The sequence below is a fragment of the Nerophis lumbriciformis genome, linkage group LG10, assembly GCF_033978685.3.
Source record: "Nerophis lumbriciformis linkage group LG10, RoL_Nlum_v2.1, whole genome shotgun sequence".
Taxonomy (NCBI): domain Eukaryota; kingdom Metazoa; phylum Chordata; class Actinopteri; order Syngnathiformes; family Syngnathidae; genus Nerophis; species Nerophis lumbriciformis.
Window position 1 is genome coordinate 3542547 of NC_084557.2, and position 21071 is coordinate 3563617.

Below are 21071 nucleotides of genomic sequence, written 5' to 3' on the forward strand. Positions count from 1 at the left end.
CCTCCGTCAAAAGGAGGCAGATATTTTCTTTGAGAGGATACTCACCATGACATTAAAAAGTAGCCCGTGGAAAATGACAAGAGAGCAGTAACAATCTGGTAACGACGACGTTTATTTTATGATACACTGCCTACACGATCATAAATAAACAGATTACAAATCCTCACCCACATAACTCATTGACATGTGTCCATTGTGGGGAACCGGGATCCTTTGATAGATGTCAAATTTTACTCGAGAATCAGCTGTGTGGCGTACGTATTGCTCTTCTTCCCCCTTTAAGGGTGCTATAAAAAGTCAAACACTTTAGAAAAATATCAAAATAGACACAGGTGCCCTGTTTATATTTCCACGCCCAGTGAACACATCCTGGCTCCAGGTGAGAGTTAAAACCGTGGGGGTTAATTTTATAGATGAAGGCGTTTCAAGTGGATTAAAAGTCTGTCGGAGGGATTTGTTGTGTCTGGCAGTGAGGTGAGCTATGTGGGCGCCTGACTGCAAACAAAAGCCTGTCCTGGACTGAAGGATCAGAAATCTAATTCAATCAAGAGTAAACAAAAAAAGCACTAAAGAGCACTAAAAAAACAGATGTAAACTGAAAAAAGGAGACGGTAGAATGAGACTTGTGATCAAGACGCTCTTAACTAAAGACGAGCGTCACTCCAAGAAAGATGCTCCTTGCTTGGTGAGCAGACTCCATTTGAGTCTCCGTGAGCACCATGTAGACACGCTAGCTAACTACATCTACGGCGATGCTAAGACATTCTGGCGTTAGCGCGGCGGCGTACTGCTTGGAAACGTGGCGTTCAGGCACCCCGCTGAGAGTGGCACCTGGCGCACGCACACAAACACAAATACGAGTGGGCGGCGTTACGGAGTACAAGATGATGGCCGTGGAAAACTACAACCATGCAGGGACAAACTGGCCTCTCCACACACTTCTACTGGCAAAGGGGGTAAGTACACAAAAAGACAACAATTCACAGGTTAAAAATGGACATTAAAATCAGTCTCTTGCGGCTGCCGCCAAACAGACGCTAACTGTTTAGGTGCACCTGCCTGCTGCACATGAGGGGGAAGCTGGAATCTGCACACAGGAACGTCAATCCCATTGACTGTGACTTATTTGTCCCACCAGGCGGGAGGAAGTAAAAGGTAGGAGGTGAACTGAGTTGTTTGCATGTGGTTGCGGCGGCAGGGAGGCGGATGTGGCGAAAGACCGCCTTTATATGCTGCCCAGGCCCAGGTAGGCGGCGGCGCTCTTTGCGGCATCTTGAAGCGGGACCACGGCGGCGTCAACGAAGCCCCGAAGTGCACTCATGTGAGCATCATCCAGGTTTTGGTAGATAAAGTAGAGCGAGCCGCCGACTACCACCAGGAGCAGAAGCTTAAGCAGGAGGGGGAGGAAGCTGCACGGGGCCGGCACTTTGCTCGGAGAGGCGGCAGAGAGGATGCCTCGAGAGAAAGACTCGGAGTAGGAGCGGCTGTCGGTGAGCACGGTGTGCTGCACCAGGGACTCGTCCAGCCAGTAGTCGCTGGGCTTCACTGGTCGGCCGGCCGCCCCACGGATGGGACGCCTGCGGGTCGCACTGGAGAACAGAAACCAATTTTAGGAACAGTTCATGAATGTTTTAATAACATCTGTGACATGCTTCGTGTCAAAACATTCCCAAAACAAACAATGCACAACCATAAAGGGGAACTGCATTTTTGGGGGGATTTCGCCTATTGTTCACAATCATTATGAGGGACAAGAACACACGTCTTTTTTTTTTTTTAAAGATTTTAAAGATGATAAAAACGCGTGCAAGATGCGACTACTGGGAGTCACCGTTGTAGCCTTTGAAGTCTGTAGAGCAGGGGTGCTCATTACGTCGATCGCGAGCTACCAGTCGATCTCGGAGGGTGTGTCAGTCGATCACCAGCCAGGCATTAAAAAAATAGTCCTAAAAATGAGCGATCATAAATCTTCACTATGACGTCACTTTCGTCACTTGATTGACATTCATGGCACCCGAGGGTCTTCTGAGATGACACTGGCTGCTGCCAGCTCATTAAAATTACCGACTGGAAGGCGAGAAACACTTTATTTTAACAGACTCTGGCGCCGTACCTGTCGTCAAAACTTCAAAGACCGACTGCACAGTTGCACAGTTGCGCTAACAAAATAGGAGTCTCAGAAAGCTGGCGTGCACAAGCTAGCAAGCTACGGAGTTTGCAGACAACGTATTTCTTGTAAAGTGTATACAGAGGAGTACGGAAGCTGGACAAATAAGATGCCAAAAAGCAACCACTTTCATGTGGTATTGGACAGAAAGGAGGACTTTTTTTCTCCTCCATTCGAAAATGCGGACCTTATTAGCACCACTGCATAATCAATGCAAGTCATCAGAATCAGGTAATACACCAACTTATATTCTTGTCTTCATGAAAGGAAGGAATCTATATGTGTTGAACATGCTTGTATTATCATTAAACACCTTTTACTTGTTAACAATATTAACTATATGTGTTAAACATGCTTGTATTATCTTTAAACACCTTTAACTTATTAACAATATTAACTATATGTATTAAACATTCTTGTATTATCTTTAAACACCTTTAATTTTTTTTAACAATATTAACTATGTGTTAAACATGCTTGTATTATCATTAAACACCTTTAACTTGTTAACAATATTAACTATATGTATTAAACATGCTTGTATTATCATTAAACACCTTTAATTTTTTAACAATATTAACTATATGAGTTAAACATGCTTTCATTATCTTTAAACACCTTTTACTTGTTAACAATATTAACTATATGTATTAAACATACTTGTATTATCATTAAACACCTTTAATTTATTAACAATATTAACTATATGTGTTAAACATGCTTGCATTATCATTAAACACCTTTAACTTGTTAACAAAAACATATATTTCATAAATAAGTAAATATAAATTATATATATGAATGAGGTAGATCCCCACGACTTGATCAATTGAAAAGTAGCTCGCCTGCAGAAAAAGTGTGAGCACCCCTGCTCTAGAGCAACTTCAAAACCAAAACGAAGAAGACTGTTTTCGTACAAATGAAGAGTCACAACCTTATCTTTTTGAAGCTGAGGATACGGAGGATGTAAGGGTGTAACGGTACGTGTATTTGTATTGAACCGTTTCGGTACAGGGGATTCTGTTCGGTTCGGAGGTGTACCGAACGAGTTTCCACACGGACATATTAAGTAGCGTAGCGCACGTTGTGTAAACAATGTACACCGAGGCACAACACACGGCATGCTAGCAGTGACCGGGCTACTACAAAATGCAAAAAGCCAGAGCTGGAAGACCCTCCTGCCTCGTTAAGATCTCCCGTTTGGGAACATTTCGGTTTCGCGGTGCGATACAACAATGGATAACATCGCTTCAACGAAGATAAAGACGAACAAACAGTTCCCACCGCATTCAAGCAGCCTCTCCTCGGCGAGTCAGGCAGGGCTAAAGCAATAACAAATGTTTTTATAGCAGCAGATTTAAGACCATATTGCATTAAAAACTAGATTTTGACCCACTTCTATGGTGGAAGAACAATGAGCCCATATATCCTCTTACTGCCAAGTTAGCCAGGCACTACCTCGCCATGCCTGCTACCTCCGTGCCTAGCCAAAGGGTATTTTCCACAGCTGGAGACATTTTAACTGCAAGCAGGTCTGCTCTTTCTGCAGACAATGTGGATAAACTGATTTTTCTGGCAAAGAACATGAAAATTGAGTGAAAGTCACCAGGGTTAAAGGCAAAACAATGACTTGGTCCCACCTCTGCTGCTTACTAAAAGTGGCGCACTCGGCTCACCAGGGTGAGCCCCACCCCTTTCGTGAGCGCACTGCGCGCGGAGTGACCCCTGTTACGCGCCCCCGGCAACGGGGGTGGCGGGCAGGTAAGCTGCGCGGGCAGGTAAGCTGCGCGGGCGGAGTGACCCCTGTTACGAGCCCCCGGCCACGGGGGTGGCGGGCAGGTAAGCTGCTTACCTGCTGCGCGTGACGCCGGCCGCGGCGAAGGCGGACGAGGCGAGGTGTCGTGCGGTGGGCGCGGTGGTGACCCTGGACGTGCGTCGGGCCCTTCTCGCGGATCACCTTAGCTACGGCTCCCGGTGGGGCCCTCTCGGGGGAAGGGGCCTCGGTCCCGGACCCCGGCGAGGCGTCCCTTCTCCGCTCCGTAAAAGTGTCCATCTCTTTTTTTTTTCTTCTTCTGTTGTGGCATATGCTGCAGGTGCCTGCTCGTTTTTCGTATGTGGGTAACAACATTTAACTATGTATATATATTTCTGAATTGGTTTAACTGCCACCCGCCTGAATCTATTTAAAATCTAATTTTTTTTTATTTCAACCGCCCGACCCAACCCGCGGATAAAATCTAATTTTTTTTTATTTCAACCGCCCGGATAATCAGCGGTTGTGTCCGCAAACCGCGCATCTCTAGTCCCTACACACTCTCAGCCATGCTTATAAATGGTATCATTTGTCTATAAAATGGTTAAAAAGTACACCTTTGCATACAAATGTGTGCATCCAACAAAACAACACTGCAGCTTTGCTTAGCTTTTAACAAGATCAGGGTTCCGAGTAGTCCTTTGTGAGAAAAAAGACAAACAGCTTTGCCCATGAAGTTTCACAAGCAAGGGCGGAGAAACCTGATTTGATGTAATTGATAAACATTTTTTTTTTTTTTACATTGGCAGTTAGCTTTTCAAAATGACTGTTGTGTAATTGTAAACACTTTCTCTGGAGACACACAGGTACAGACAAGCAACTTCTTCTCACACTACCTGATGCCTGTAGGTGTGCTGATTTCATTGGCCAGAATGTCTTCTACAACACTCTCGCTGCTCTTCTTGGAAGTCTCTTCACTGACGACTTCCCCCACCGACTGTCAGGACATTAAATATACATCAGGACATTTTTATACGGCTTAGTTATTGGTGCCACAATGACCTTGGGTTGTCGTCTGCTGCTGGTCCTGACAGTCACCGTGGTCTTCCCTCTGCTACGCACAGGCTTCTCCACCACGGGAACAGGCTCTGGATCAGTTGTGGTCATTTCCTCTGAAACAAACATTGAAGCAGAACATGACATCACAACACAAACATGGTGGTTGCTTTTATATTGTCATAAATGATGGACTCACCGTCTTCTTTGTCACTGTACTGGTCAGAGTTTGTGTTGCCATTCTGGTTTGTGTCGGCCTTGGGGATGGTTGTGACATCGACGGGAGCCTCGGGTTCAGCTGGAGGCTGGTCCAGAAGCTTCTGCAGCTTATTCTCGTCCAACTTCCGGGTCGAAGCTGGACAGATTTTGGCGGCGGACATCAAAGTAACAAATAAGACATTTTTCCAAAAACATGCACCTGGGGATAGGTTGATTGGCAACACTAAATGGCCCCTAGTGTGTGAATGTTGTCTATCTGTGTTGGCCCTGCGATTCGGTGACGACTTGTCCAGGGTGTACACCGCCTTCCGCCCGAATGCAGCTGAGATAGACTCCAGCACCCCCCGCGATCCCGAAAATGGATGGATGGATGGAGAGTAAAATCGAGATTAAAGTAGACCATTTTTAAATGTGTTCCAAAATTCAAGAAACACTTTTTTATAGATTTTTTCCTATACTAGTTTTTAAAACAAATGTATATATAGTTTAATATAGTTTGTTTTAATATATTTTTTCAACTGAGGGTAGGTTTTGCACCAAATAAACATTTTATGCAAAATTAAAGCACTTTTTCAATGTTTTTACTGAATTTTATAGCACTACGGTAACAGTGTTCCAATTGTATAGTTACAATTAAGTCAGCTCTTCCTAAAGTTAGGTTTAAGACTAGGGATGTCCCGATCCGATATTCGGATCGGATCGGCCGCCGATATTCGCAAAAAAATGCGTATCGGCAAGGCATGGGAAAATGCCGATCCAGATCCAGTTTTAAAAAAACCTCCGGTCCGTGTGTTCCAACGCACCGATTTAAATAATACATTCCACTTTTCTGCTGTTCCCTAAGCTCCGTTCCGCATTTTCCAGCACACCTTCAGCACATCCACAGGTCTGTGGATTCTAACGCAGTTGCTTTTAGCTGCTGGCATTACACGACAGGCTCTTCTCACTCTTTCCTGTGTCTCCCTCTTACAGACAGCGAGCGCACCTTCTTACACACGTCACATACTGTCACGTCATACGTCACATACTGTCACGTCATACGTCACATACGTATACGTCCTCTCCCAGCAGAGAGCGAGGTAGCAGCATGGCTAACGTTAGCTGTGATGCTAGCGCAGCCGCTAAGGTGCGCGCCTGCTCAAGCGTCTTTTGTGCACGGCAAATCTATGCCACGCACAAAATCAAATAAAAAAATAAGCGCATAACAATTTTCGACACACGGACACGACAGAGAAAACAGTTTTCGTCATCATTGTTCAAATATTGTAAGGTCTGTCGAGACGCTTATCTCCATTCGGAGCCACACGTCCACACCATCGCAGAGGCAAACATTTCCACGTCAACACCGTATGAAAAAAATAGTGATTTTTTTTAGTTGTGATTTCCTTCTCTGCATGAAAGTTTAAAAGTAGCATATATTAATGCAGTATGAAGAAGAATGTTTTAATGTAGACATGCAAGCCTTGAAAGAAAATTTTGAAAATCACGACTACATTTCCTGCAAATGGGTGCATTTCTACCCTATATTTTAACTTTAGATTTATTCTCATATCAAACTCTTTTAGTTGTCTTTTTGACACTTACGTCCGGCGCCCCCCTCCACACCCTGGATTATAAATAATGTAAATAATTCAATGTAATTATCTTGTGTGATGACTGTATTATGATGATAGTATATATCTGATGGTATATATCTGTATCATGGACTCCTGGAAAAACGTATTGGGGTGTTACCATTTAGTGGTCAATTGTACGGAATATGTACTTCACTGTGCAACCTACTAATAAAAGTCTCAATCAATCAATCAAAACACATAGAATCATCATACTGCTGTGATTATATGCATCAAGTGTTCATTCAAGGCTAAGGCAAAATATCGAGATATATATCGTGTATCGCAATATGGCCTTAAAATATCGCAATATTAAAAAAAGGCCATATCGCCCAGCCCTAGTTCAATGATGCCATTTCTGTTTGTCATGTATAATTTTGTCTATTTTGTGTTTATCCTTGAATAAACAGGTCAGTTTCTTGTTACCAACCATTGTGTATTATTCAAACTCCCCTAATTCAGCTGGCTAGTTGTTATCAAGAGTACTAAAACCCTTTTCAACATGATTCTGACAACTAAGTAGGCTAAATAACTTTAAACTTTAATACATGCTCGGATAGGCCAGTATCGGTATCGGTCAGTATCGGAAGTGCAAAAACAATATCGGTATCGGATCGGAAGTGCAAAAACCTGGATCGGGACATCCCTAGTCATCAATAACACAAAAGCTAAGATAATGTTTTTTCAATTAGCTAAACATATACCGTATTTTTCGGAGTATAAGTCGCAACAGCCGAAAATGCATAATAAAGAAGGAAAAAAACATATATACAGTAAGTCGCACTGGAGTATAAGTCGCATTTTTTGGGGAAATTTATTTGATAAAAGCCAACACTAAGAATAGACATTTCAAAGGCAATTTCAAATAAATAAAGAATAGTGAACAACAGGCTGAATAAGTGTACGTTATATGAGGCATAAATAACCAACTGGTATGTTAACGTAACATATTATGGTAAGAGTCATTCAAATAACATAACATATAGAACATGCTATACGTTTACCAAACAATCTGTCACTCCTAATCGCTAAATCCCATGAAATCTTAAACGTCTAGTCTCTTACGTGAATGAGCTAAATAATATTATTTGATATTTTACGCTAATGTGTTAATAATTTCACACATAAGTCGCTCCTAAGTATAAGTCGAACTAAGTATAAGTCAAACTATGAAAAAAACTGCGACTTATAATCCGACAAATACGGTAATATGTTTGTTGCATTATTAGATAATAACATTTAAAATGTGCATGCAGTTCATACACACAGTACTTTTTTGGTCAAAATGAAGATAGATGAAAAACAATGTACTTATTGATGTATATTTTTCCAAGGCTGTCACGGGCTATTAAAAAATGATGTGGTGGCCCATGAGTTTGACACCTGTGCTGTAAGCTATTTCATTGATCATCATGCACACACACTATTTCTTGCAAAATGTTTTATGTTTATTAGTTGTCCCGCAAAGAGACAATTTTCACTTTTGGGGCCTTAAGCTGGTAAATGCTGAAATAAGTACGGTAAATGAGTCCACTTACACAAAATAGGTCCTGATTCCACACCATACTTGGCGAGTTGCTGTTTTAGGTCTTCATCATCGAGTTCCGTCACCTCCACTTCCATGCGAGGCTTGTCCGTCTTTCTGGTTGCTTTCTGCGTGACATAAAGCATTTCTTCATTCACTTCCTACTACCAGTGCAGACTTAAACAGAAAGTGTGTTAACTTCCAAATCACACCGAAGATGACCTACACTATGTTGCCAAAAGTATTTGGCCACCTGCCTTGACTGACATATGAACTTGAAGTGCCATCCCATTCCTAACACATAGGGTTCAATATGATGTTTTGCAGCTATTACAGCTTCAACTCTTCTGGGAAGGCTGTCCACAAGGTTGCGGAGTGTGTTTATAGGAATTTCCCACCGTTCTTCCAAAAGCGCATTGGTGAGGTCACACGCTGATGTTGGTGGAGAAGGCCTGACTCTCAGTCTCCGTTCTAATTACGAACGAATATAAAATACAAATGTATTTCAGTTTTAGGAGTTGAATGGTGGAACAAGCTCAGTGATGAGTTGAAGACGTGTAGTTCTTTGTTAAAGTTTAAGAAAACCTTGAAAGTTGAAATAATTGAAAATTATAAAATATAGTAACAATTACTTTCATCCCATTGATTTTTTTAAACGTTGATGTTCCAGGAAATCTTATTTTCAGTGAAGGTATAGGATAGGCAAATATAAGCTTTGGCTTCAGCCTTTTCCTTTTTCGGTCATTCTTTTTGTGTGTAAATGTGTATGATTGTTAAATACCGTATTTTCCGCACTATAAGGCGCACCTAAAAACCACAAATTTTCTCAAAAGCTGACAGTGTGCCTTATAACCCGGTGCGCTTTATATATGGATTAATATTACGATTCATTTTCATAAAGTTTCGATCTCGCAACTACGGTAAACAGCCGCCATCTTTTTTCCCGGTAGAACAGGAAGCGCTTCTTCTTCTACGCAAGCAACCGCCAAGGTAAGCACCCGCCCCCATAGAACAGGAAGCGCTTCTTCTTCTACTGTAAGCAACCACCCGCCCGCGTAGAAGAAGAAAAAGCGCGCGGATATTACGTACGTTTCATTTCCTTTGTGTGTTTACATCTGTAAAGACCACAAAATGGCTCCTACTAAGCGACAAGGATCTGGTTCATGAAAAGACGCAATCTCTCCATCCGCACACGGATTACTATTTCACAGCAACTGATATTCCTGTGAACCGCACTGTGGATACAACGGGAGCACGTACGGTGAATATTCGCACCACAGGGAATGAGAAGTCATCCTTCACTGTGGTTCTAGCTTGCCATGCTAATGGCCAGAAACTTCCACCCATGGTGATATTCAAAAGGAAGACCTTGCCAAAAGAGACCTTTCCAGCCGGCGTCATCATAAAAGCTAACTCGAAGGGATGGATGAAGAAAAGATGAGGTAAGTTTAAGTTTACGCGAAGAGGCCGGGTGGCTTTCTTCACGCAGCTCCGTCCATGTTGATATACGATTCCATGCGCGCCCACATCACGCTGGTTTTAATATATTATTAAAGTTTGACTGACCTATTTGACTGTTTTTTTGACATTCCTTTAGCGCAGTTAGATGCGGCTTATAACACGGGGCGGCTTATAGGTGGACAAAGTTTTGAAATATGCCGTTCATTGAAGGCGCAGCTTATAACCCAGGGCGCCTTATGGTGCGGAAAATACGGTATGTATAATCTGTACTGTTAAACTGATCACACAAAATGGTTGATTATATGACCGAAATAAACTTATTTCATTTATTCATTCAATTTATCCCAAAGGTGTTCTATCGGGTTCAGGTCAGGACTCTGTGCAGGCCAGTCAAGTTCATCCACACCAGACTCTGTCATCCATGTCTTTATGGACCTTGCTTTGTGCACTGGTGCACGGTCATGTTGGAAGAGGAAGTGGCCCACTCCAAACTGTTCCCACAAGGTTGGGAGCGTGTTTTGGTGTCCAAAATGTTTTGGTATCCTGGAGCATTCAAAGTTCCTTTCACTGGAACTAAGGGGCCAAGCCCAACCCCTGGAGCGGGCCCCTTCCTCTTCCAACATGACTGTGCACCAGGTTGCCGGAAGGCAAAGCTCTCAATTTACCGGTCGATCTACGTTCCCATCCTCACCTATGGTCATGAGCTTTGGGTTATGACCGAAAGGACAAGATCACGGGTACAAGCGGCCGAAATGAGCTTGGTGGGTCTCTCCCTTAGAGATAGGGTGAGAAGCTCTGCCATCCGGGAGGAACTCAAAGTAAAGCCGCTGGTCCTCCACATGGAGAGGAGCCAGATGAGGTGGTTGGGGCATCTGCTCAGGATGCCACCCGAACGCCTCCCTAGGGAGGTGTTTCGGGCACGTCCGACCGGTAGGAGACCACGGGGAAGACCCAGTGTAACATTGGTCAATTATGTCTTGTAAATATGTATTTTATAAGGTTTTATTATTGTTATAATTACACAAAATGTGTAAGTTACATGTAAATACCTGAATATTGTTCGATGTTTTGTCAATGTGGAACCATTGTCTCGTTGTCCCTCCTACTGCAATAATTACCGTGACACCTGTCTTTTTACCGTATTTTTCTGAGTATAAGTCGCATTTTTAATAAAATTTTTTAATTTTTTTAAATAAACGATACCATCCATCCATTTTCTACCGCTTATTCCCTTTGGGGTCGCGGGGGGCGCTGGAGCCTATCTCAGCTACAATCGGGCAGAAGGCGGGGCGATACCGATAATTTCCGATATTACATTTTAAAGCAGTGGTTCTTAACCTGGGTTCGATCGAACCCTAGGGGTTCGGTGGTGGTCAAAACACACCCGACTCATCGTGTAAATAAAAACTTCTCCCTATCGGCGTATTACGGATACGGCAACAGCAGAAGTCTGACTGATTTGCAGGTGCGTAATTTGTTGTGAGTTTAGACACTGTGTTGGTTTTGTTGTTTGAACAAGGTGATGTTCATGCACGGTTCATTTTGTGCACCAGTTAAAAAAACATGGTAACACTTCCGTATGGGGAATATATTCACCATTAATTAGTTGCTTATTAACATATTGGCTCTCAACTAGTTATTATTAAGTACTTATTAATGCCTTATTCGGCATGGCCTCATTATAACCCTAACCCTCTAACCCTGGCCCGTTAAGCTTTTCAATCTGGCCTGCCGGACATTCCCCCAAAATTTTTTTTAGATGTTTAAGATGGCAAGTGTAGCTGCCATTATGATGTGCAGTCATGTTTTCTAATGACCGTAAGTCTTCAACTATAGAAAGTATTTCAATGCTTGGAATCTGTGTTTTTGGATGATATACCAGTTACTATGGTAATCTAATTAGTTACTATGGCAATCTAATTAGTTACTATGGTTATCTAATTAGTTACTATGGTAATCGACGTCACAGCAGCTCAGACGAGGCACCAAGCAGTGTGGGCGGGAAGCGTTTCCACAGATGCGGAAGGAAATTTTCACAACAAAGTTCTGAAGCTTAGTGATGTATCAGATATATCAGATTGTAGGTGGGCTTATTTTGTACCCTTTGCGTTCATATTTCACTGTTTGTTGCATTTTTGTTGCGTTTCACTTGATTGTAAAATATGTCGATCGAAAGGGGGTGTGACATTCATATTTTGTCAATATTCAGTGTTTTATCGTTCATAGAAAATTTTTAAATTCCATTACGTTTTTTAAGGCGGTCTGTCATAATGTTTTTAGCATTCAATCAGACATTATTGTAAGGTTTTGTATTAGTGTTCCTAAAAATTGACACATTACTTTCTCTAAATGTGGCCCCCGAGTCAAAATAATTGCCCAGGCCTGCTCTAACCCTAACCCTAACCAAATAACTCTAAATTAAGTCGTTGTTACATAGAATATGTTCCGCTAGTGTCCAAAAAACGCTAAATTAAGTCTTTGTTACTTAGAATATGTTCCCCTAGTGTCCAAATAACTCTAAATTAAGTCTTTGTTACTTAGAATATGTTCCCCATACTAAAGTGTTACCAAAAACATATAACTTAGTCTTGAATTTGAAAAAAACCCCTTCATTTTATTTTTCACTAAAGAAGGGTTGGGTGAATGTGCATATGAAACTGGTGGGGTTCGGTACCTCCAACAAGGTTAAGAATCACTGCTCTAACCCTAACCAAATAACTCTAAATTAAGTATTTGTTACTTAGAATATGTTCCCCTAGTGTCCAAAAAACTCTAAATTAAGTCTTTGTTACTGAGAATATTTTCTCCTAGTGTCCAAAAAACTCTAAATGAAGTCTTTGTTACTTAGAATATGTTCCCCTAGTGTCCAAAAAAACTCTAAATTAAGTCATTGTTACATAGAATATGTTCCCCTAGTGTCCAAAAAACTCCAAATGAAGTCTTTGTTAGTTAGAATATGTTCCCCTAGTGCAGGGGTCGGCAACCCGCGGCTCTAGAGCCGCATGCGGCTCTTTAGCGCCGCACTAGTGGCTCTCTGGAGCTTTTTCAGAAATGTATGAAAAATGGAAAAAGATGAGGGGAAAAAAAATCTATTTTTTGTTTTAATATGGTTTTTGTAGGAGGACAAACATGACACAAACCTCCTTAATTGTTATAAAGCACACTGTTTATATTAAACATGCTTCACTGATTCGAGTATTTGGCGAGCACCGTTTTGTCCTACTAATTTTGGCGGTCCTTGAACTCACCGTAGTTTGTTTGCATGTATAACGTTCTCCGACTTTCTTGGACGTGTTTTATGCCACTTCTTTTTCTGTCTCATTTTGTCCACCAAACTTTTAAAGGTTGTGCATGAAAGGTGAGTTTTGTTGATGTTATTGACTTGTTGGAGTGCTAATCAGACATATTTGGTCACTGCATGACTGCAAGCTAATCGATGCTAACATGCTATTTAGCCTAGCTATATGTACATATAGCATCATAATGCCTCATTTGTAGGTATATTTGAGGTCATTTAGTTTCCTTTAAGTCCTCTTAATTCAATTTATAACTCATGACACACTATCTGTATGTAATATGGCTTTTAATTTTTTGCAGCTCCAGACAGATTTGTTTTTGTATTTTTGGTCCAATATGGCTCTTTCAACATTTTGGGTTGCCGACCCCTGCCCTAGTGTCCAAAAAACTCTAAATTAAGTCTTTGTTACTTAGAATATGTTCCCCGTACTAAAGTGTTACCAAAAACATATAACTTTGTCTTGAATTAGAAAAAAAACATCATTTTATTTTTCACTAAAGAAGTGTTCGGTGAATGCGCATATGAAACTGGTGGGGTTCGGTACCTCCAACAAGGTTAAGAATCACTGCTCTAACTCTAACCCTAACCAAATAACTCTAAACGAAGTCTTTGTTACTTAGAATATGTTCCCCTAGTGTCCAAAAAACTCTAAATGAAGTATTTGTTACTTAGAATATGTTCCCCTAGTGTCCAAAAAACTCTGAATTAAGTCTTTGTTACTTAGAATATGTTCCCCTAGTGTCCAAAAAACTCTAAATTAAGTCTTTGTTACTTAGAATATGTTCCCCTAGTGTCCAAAAAACTCTAAATTAAGTCTTTGTTACTTAGAATATGTTCCCCTAGTGTCCAAATAACTCTAAATGAAGTCTTTGTTACTTAGAATATGTTCCCCTAGTGTCCAAAAAACTCTAAATTAAGTATTTGTTACATAGAATATGTTCCCCTAGTGTCCAAAAAACTCTAAATTAAGTCTTTGTTACTTAGAATATGTTCCCCATACTAAAGTGTTACCAAAAACATATAACTTTGTCTTGAATTAGAAAAAAAAACATAATTTTATTTTTCACTAAAGAAGGGTTGGGTGAATGCGCATATGAAACCGGTGGGGTTCGGTACCTCCAACAAGTTTAAGAATCACTGCTCTAACCCTAACCCTAACCAAATAACTCTAAATTATTACTTAGAATATGTTCCCCTAGTGTCCAAAAAACTCTAAATTAAGTCGTTGTTACATAGAATATGTTCCCCTAGTGTCCATATAACTCTAAATTAAGTCTTTGTTACTTAGAATATGTTCCCCATATTAAAGTGTTACCAAAAACATATAACTTTGTCTTGAATTAGAAAAAACCCCATCATTTTATGTTTCATTAAAGAAGGGTTTGGTGAATGCGTATATGAAACCGGTGGGGTTTGGTACCTCCAACAAGGTTAAGAATCACTGCTCTAACCCTAACCCTAACCAAATAACTCTAAATTATGTATTTGTTACTTAGAATATGTTCCCCTACTATCCAAAAAACTCTAAATTAAGTCTTTGTTACTTAGAATATGTTTCCTTAGTGTCCAAATAACTCTAAATTAAGTCTTTGTTATTTAGAATATGTTCCCTTAGTGTCCAAAAACCTCTAAATTAAGTCTTTGTTACTTAGAATATGTTCCCCTAGTGTCCAAAAAACTCTAAATTAAGTCGTTGTTACATAGAATATGTTCCCCTAGTGTCCATATAACTCTAAATTAAGTCTTCGTTACTTAGAATATGTTCCCCATATTAAAGTGTTACCAAAAACATATAACTTTGTCTTGAATTAGAAAAAAAAACATCATTTTATGTTTCATTAAAGAAGGGTTTGGTGAATGCGTATATGAAACCGGTGGGGTTTGGTACCTCCAACAAGGTTAAGAATCACTGCTCTAACCCTAACCCTAACCAAATAACTCTAAATTATGTATTTGTTACTTAGAATATGTTCCCCTACTATCCAAAAAACTCTAAATTAAGTCTTTGTTACTTAGAATATGTTTCCTTAGTGTCCAAATAACTCTAAATTAAGTCTTTGTTATTTAGAATATGTTCCCTTAGTGTCCAAAAACCTCTAAATTAAGTATTTGTTACTAAGAATATGTTCCCCTAGTGTCCAAAAAACTGTAAATTAAGTCTTTGTTACTTAGAATATGTTCCCCATACTAAAGTGTTACCAAAAACATATAACTTTGTCTTGAATTAGAAAAAAAAACATCATTTTATTTTTCACTAAAGAAGGGTTGGGTGAATGCGCATATGAAACCGGTGGGGTTCGGTACCTCCAACAAGGTTAAGAATCACTGCTCTAACCCTAACCCTAACCAAATAACTCTAAATTAAGTCTTTGTTACTTAGAATATGTTCCCCTAGTGTCCAAAAAACTCTAAATTAAGTCTTTGTTACTTAGAATATGTTCTCCTAGTGTCCAAATAACTCTAAATTAAGTCTTTGTTACATAGAATATGTTCCCCTAGTGTCCAAAAAACTCTAAATTAAGTCTTTGTTACTTAGAATATGTTCCCCATACTAAAGTGTTACCAAAAACATATAACTTTGTCTTGAATTAGAAAAAAAAACATCATTTTATTTTTCACTAAAGAAGGGTTGGGTGAATGCGCATATGAAACCGGTGGGGTTCGGTACCTCCAACAAGGTTAAGAATCACTGCTCTAACCCTAACCCTAACCCTAACCAAATAACTCTAAATTAAGTCTTTGTTACTTAGAATATGTTCCCCTAGTGTCCAAAAAACACTAAATTAAGTCTTTGTTACTTAGAATATGTTCCCCTAGTGTCCAAAAAACTCTAAATTAAGTCTTTGTTACTTAGAATATGTTCCCCATACTAAAGTGTTACCAAAAACATATAACTTTGTCTTGAATTAGAAAAAAAAACATCATTTTATTTTTCACTAAAGAAGGGTTGGGTGAATGTGCATATGAAACCGGTGGGGTTCGGTACCTCCAACAAGGTTAAGAATCACTGCTCTAACCCTAACCCTAACCCTAACCTTAACCAAATAACTCTAAATTAAGTCTTTGTTACTTAGAATATGTTCCCCTAGTGTCCAAAAAACTCTAAATTAAGTCTTTGTTACTTAGAATATGTTCCCCATACTAAAGTGTTACCAAAAACATATAACTTTGTCTTGAATTAGAAAAAAAAACATCATTTTATTTTTCACTAAAGAAGGGTTGGGTGAATGTGCATATGAAACCGGTGGGGTTCGGTACCTCCAACAAGGTTAAGAATCACTGCTCTAACCCTAACCCTAACCCTAACCTTAACCAAATAACTCTAAATTAAGTCTTTGTTACTTAGAATATGTTCCCCATACTAAAGTGTTACCAAAAACATATAACTTTGTCTTGAATTAGAAAAAAAAACATCATTTTATTTTTCACTAAAGAAGGGTTGGGTGAATGCGCATATGAAACCGGTGGGGTTCGGTACCTCCAACAAGTTTAAGAATCACTGCTCCAACCCTAACCCTAACCAAATAACTCTAAATTATTACTTAGAATATGTTCCCCAAGTGTCCATATAACTCTAAATTAAGTCTTTGTTACTTAGAATATGTTCCCCATATTAAAGTGTTACCAAAAACATATAACTTTGTCTTGAATTAGAAAAAAACCCATCATTTTATGTTTCATTAAAGAAGGGTTTGGTGAATGCGTATATGAAACCGGTGGGGTTTGGTACCTCCAACAAGGTTAAGAATCACTGCTCTAACCCTAACCCTAACCAAATAACTCTAAATTATGTATTTGTTACTTAGAATATGTTCCCCTACTATCCAAAAAACTCTAAATTAAGTCTTTGTTACTTAGAATATGTTTCCTTAGTGTCCAAATAACTCTAAATTAAGTCTTTGTTATTTAGAATATGTTCCCTTAGTGTCCAAAAAACTCTAAATTAAGTCTTTGTTACTTAGAATATGTTCCCCTAGTGTCCAAAAAACTCTAAATGAAGTCTTTGTTACTTAGAATATGTTCCCCATACTAAAGTGTTACCAAAAACAAATAACTTTGTCTTGGATTAGAAAAAAAAACATCATTTTATTTTTCACTAAAGAAGGGTTGGGTGAATGCGCATATGAAACCGGTGGGGTTCGGTACCTCCAACAAGGTTAAGAATCACTGCTCTAACCCTAACCCTAACCCTAACCTTAACCAAATAACTCTAAATTAAGTCTTTGTTACTTAGAATATGTTCCCCTAGTGTCCAAAAAACTCTAAATTAAGTATTTGTTACATAGAATATGTTCCCCTAGTGTCCAAAAAACTCTAAATTAAGTCTTTGTTACTTAGAATATGTTCCCCATACTAAAGTGTTACCAAAAACATATAACTTTGTCTTGAATTAGAAAAAAAAACATCATTTTATTTTTCACTAAAGAAGGGTTCGGTGAATGCGCAAATGAAACCGGTGGGGTTCGGTACCTCCAACAAGGTTAAGAATCACTGCTCTAACCCTAACCAAATAACTCTAAATTAAGTATTTGTTACTTAGAATATGTTCCCCATGTGTCCAAATAACTCTAAATTAAGTCTTTGTTATTTATAATATGTTCCCCTAGTGTCCAAAAAACTCTAAATTAAGTCTTTGTTACTTAGAATATGTTCCCCATATTAAAGTGTTACCAAAAACATATACCGTATTTTCCGCACTATAAGCCGCACCTAAAAACCACACATTTTCACAAAAGCTGACAGTGCGGCTTATAACCCGGTGCGCCTTATATATGGATTAATATAAATATTTATTTTCATAAAGTTTCGGTCTCGCAACTACGGTAAACAGCCGCCATCTTTTTTCCCCGTAGAAGAGGAAGCGCTTCTTCTTCTATGGTAAGCAACTGCCAAGGTAAGCACCCGCCCCCGTAGAAGAGGAAGCGCTTCTTCTTCTACGGCAAGCAACCACCCGCCCCCGTAGAAGAAGAAGCGCGCGGGTATTACGTTTCATTTCCTTTGTGTGTTCCATGTTGATATACGACTCCATGCGCGCCCACATCACAGATGGTGTCAAAAAACAAGTGAAGCACACAAATACAACACTCGCCGTCATTCCGGGTGGATTAACCAAAGAACTCCAACCGCTCGATATTGGTGTCAACAGGGCATTTAAAGCACGACTGCGAACGGCGTGGGAACAATGGATGACCGAAGGCGAACACACCTTCACTAAGACAGGGAGACAGCGCCGGACGACATACGCCAACATCTGCCAGTGGATCGTAAATGCCTGGGCGGATATTTCGGTCACAACTGTGGTCCGAGCTTTCCGGAAGGCAATGACTTCGACGAGACGGAGCCGGCCATTTTGGATCCCGTATTCGCCCAACTTTTTAATTCGGACACCGAAGGAGAAGAATTCGAGGGATTTATGAATGAAGAATAACTTCAGAAAGTGAGCGTTATGTTTATTTTGTGTGTTGTGACATTAACGTTCGAGCAACATTAAGTTATTGATGTTATTGCTCTGCACTATTTTGAATTTTACTATGTTTGTGATTGCACATTTGCACATTTTGGGAGTGAACAGAGTTGTTAGAACGCTGGTTTTTAATATATTATTAAAGTTTGACTGACCTATCTGACTGTTTTTTTTGACATTCCCTTTAGCGCAGTTAGATGCGGCTTATAACACGGGGCGGCTTATAGGTGGACAAAGTTTTGAAATATGCCGTTCATTGAAGGCGCGGCTTATAACCCAGGGCGGCTTATGGTGCGGAAAATACGGTAACTGTCTTGAATTTGAAAAAAAAACCCCATCATTTTTATTTTTCACTACAGAAGGGTTCGGTGAATGCGCATATGAAACCGGTGGGGTTCGGTACCTCCAACAAGGTTAAGAATCACTGTTTTAAAGCATTTATCGGGCATCTCTAGAAAAGACCACCGGCTACACCAGGACACGTTGGGAAGACTATGGCCTGGGAATGGACCAAGTGGTTGGGGAGAGGGAAGTCTGGGCTTCCCTGCTTAGGCTGCTGTCCCCGCGACCCGACCTCGGATAAGCGGAAGAAGATGGATGGATAGTGTAATTAAAGTCTTACAAGTCAACTTACTCTTCCCGATCGGCTTTTGTTGGAGACGACCGGTGTGGGCAGCTCCTCGTCGCTGGAGAAGGTGTCTGCGGGCGGGCTCTTCTTGATGTTCTGCACGGTCAGGTTGTTGAGATAAAGCTGCACGTAGACTTCTTTCTTGTGCTCGCCGCTCGGCAGCCGCACATTGTTCGCCGTCAGCTCGTTCTTCAACTTCTCCTTCGTCAGAACCGACGGATCTTCCAGGAAATCTGCCATGCTTCCACTTGACTCGTTTTCGCCGTGGTAGATAAAGAAGGGAATGATGGCGCTAGCAGATAACGGGAAGGAGCAAAACACAGCCGGGAAGGTGATGGTGAGAAGCGGTGTTGTCAAACAAGACTGCCGCCTAGCCGCCTAGCCGCCTAGCCGCCTAGCCGCGCGCCTTCTGTGCTAGCAGGAGGGAAGCGTACGGAACCAAAAAAATCGTCAAAATGTACCTTTTAGCCACCCGAACTCAATTTTCTTCCGTCTTTTTTATTTTTCCGCACCGGATACGCATATGTTCTATTGTGAGAAAGCACCGCAAATACCAAATGTAATCCGCTACAATGTAACGGATATTAGCTTAGCTTCCAGCCGGCCCACTTTGCCTGTGTCTGTCCGCGGTCGAATCGCGACGAGCAAGCTGCTTCCCTATTGGCTGAACCGTGCCAGTACGCTCCACTCCGATTGGCCTGTTGGCTGAACGACGCCAGTACGCGCCACTCTGATTGGTTCCTCGTGAATGGAACGCTCGCCGGCCTCCGCCACAAAGAAAGTGCAGACTTGGTGTGTTTCAATCACGCAGTATATACACTTCCACATGCCGGCTTAACTTAAAATAACAACGCAGTTGTAACGCCGAGGGAACGTAAAGCACAGCTAGACGCCGATGTTGTTTGGAAACTCGCCAGAAAACGCCGGGTCAAGCTATTAAAACAGTCGTGAGGCGTTCAGGGACTCCAGAGCGTTAATGGCGGTTGCTGTCTCCAGCCTTTTTTCAACCCATCTGAGATTATTCATTCATGAAAATAATTTAAACACAAACAAGTAACATCAAATAACGATATCAATAACTGAACGATTCACAACATGGGCATACTTGCCAACCCTCCCGAATTTTCCGGGAGACTCCCGAAATTCAGCGCCTCACCCGAAAACCTCCCGGGACAAATATTCTCCCGAAAATCTCCCGATTTTCAGCCGGAGCTGAAGGCCACGCCCTCTCCAGCTCCATGCGGACCTGAGTGAGGACAGCCTTTTTTTCATGACGGGAGGACAACAGGGTGACAAGAACTAAATCATCCAGACTAGAGATAAATTGTATTATTATGTTTATCTTACCTAAAAATAAATATATTTATTAATTAAAAAAAAAAAAAAAACGAAATAAATGTTGACTATATTTTGCTAAAAACATCAAAATTAATTGTATTTTTATTTGTATTTTTTCTGACTCCTTATTACATCCAGCCATAGAATTATACATTAAAATAAACATATTTGAAATCATTAATTTTAAATGATCATAATAATTCATTTAAAATGACCATATTTAATTATTAAAATAATTGCTTGTTTATCAACAACTTTAGCATAGGTGAGGGATCAGACAAAGAGCAGCTCGAAGACTTCTATGGAAATGCAAGAACCGAGACTCAGATTTCCCTCGCCCGGACGCGGGTCACCGGGGCCCCCCTCCGGAGCCAGGCCCGGAGTTGGGGCACGATGGCGAGCGCCTGGTGGCCGGGCCTGGCCCCATGGGGCCCGGCCGGGCACAGCCCGAAGAGGCAACGTGGGTCCCCCCTCCAATGGGCTCACCACCCATAGCAGGGGCCATAGAGGTCGGGTGCAATGTGAGCTGGGCGGTAGCCGAAGGCAGGG

General features: G+C 40.8%; 1 protein-coding gene across 1 annotated transcript; it reads right to left on the reverse strand.

Annotated features, from left to right (window-relative positions):
- Positions 1-96: 96 nt before the first annotated feature.
- tmpob (thymopoietin b) lies at positions 97-20045 on the reverse strand. The gene is made up of 7 exons (XM_061970413.2): positions 19646-20045; positions 19191-19476; positions 8347-8461; positions 5176-5331; positions 4983-5092; positions 4817-4917; positions 97-1589 (listed from the first exon to the last, which is right to left on the reverse strand). Exons 2-7 carry the CDS (start codon positions 19422-19424, stop codon positions 1226-1228), a joined length of 1080 nt encoding a protein of 359 aa, XP_061826397.2. The 5' UTR covers positions 19425-19476; positions 19646-20045; the 3' UTR covers positions 97-1225.
- Between the last annotated feature and the right edge of the window lie 1026 nt (positions 20046-21071).

What these genes read in the sequence shown, in the direction of transcription:
- tmpob (XM_061970413.2), bottom strand. Translation starts at nt 19,424, where the DNA reads ATGGCAGATTTCCTGGAAGATCCGTCGGTTCTGACGAAGGAGAAGTTG. An exon ending in ACAAAAGCCGATCGGGAAGA is followed by an intron (nt 8,462 to 19,190) that starts GTAAGTTGACTT and finishes TATGTCACGCAG; the next exon opens with AAAGCAACCAGAAAGACGGA. An exon ending in GCAGCAGACGACAACCCAAG is followed by an intron (nt 4,918 to 4,982) that starts GTCATTGTGGCA and finishes ATGTCCTGACAG; the next exon opens with TCGGTGGGGGAAGTCGTCAG.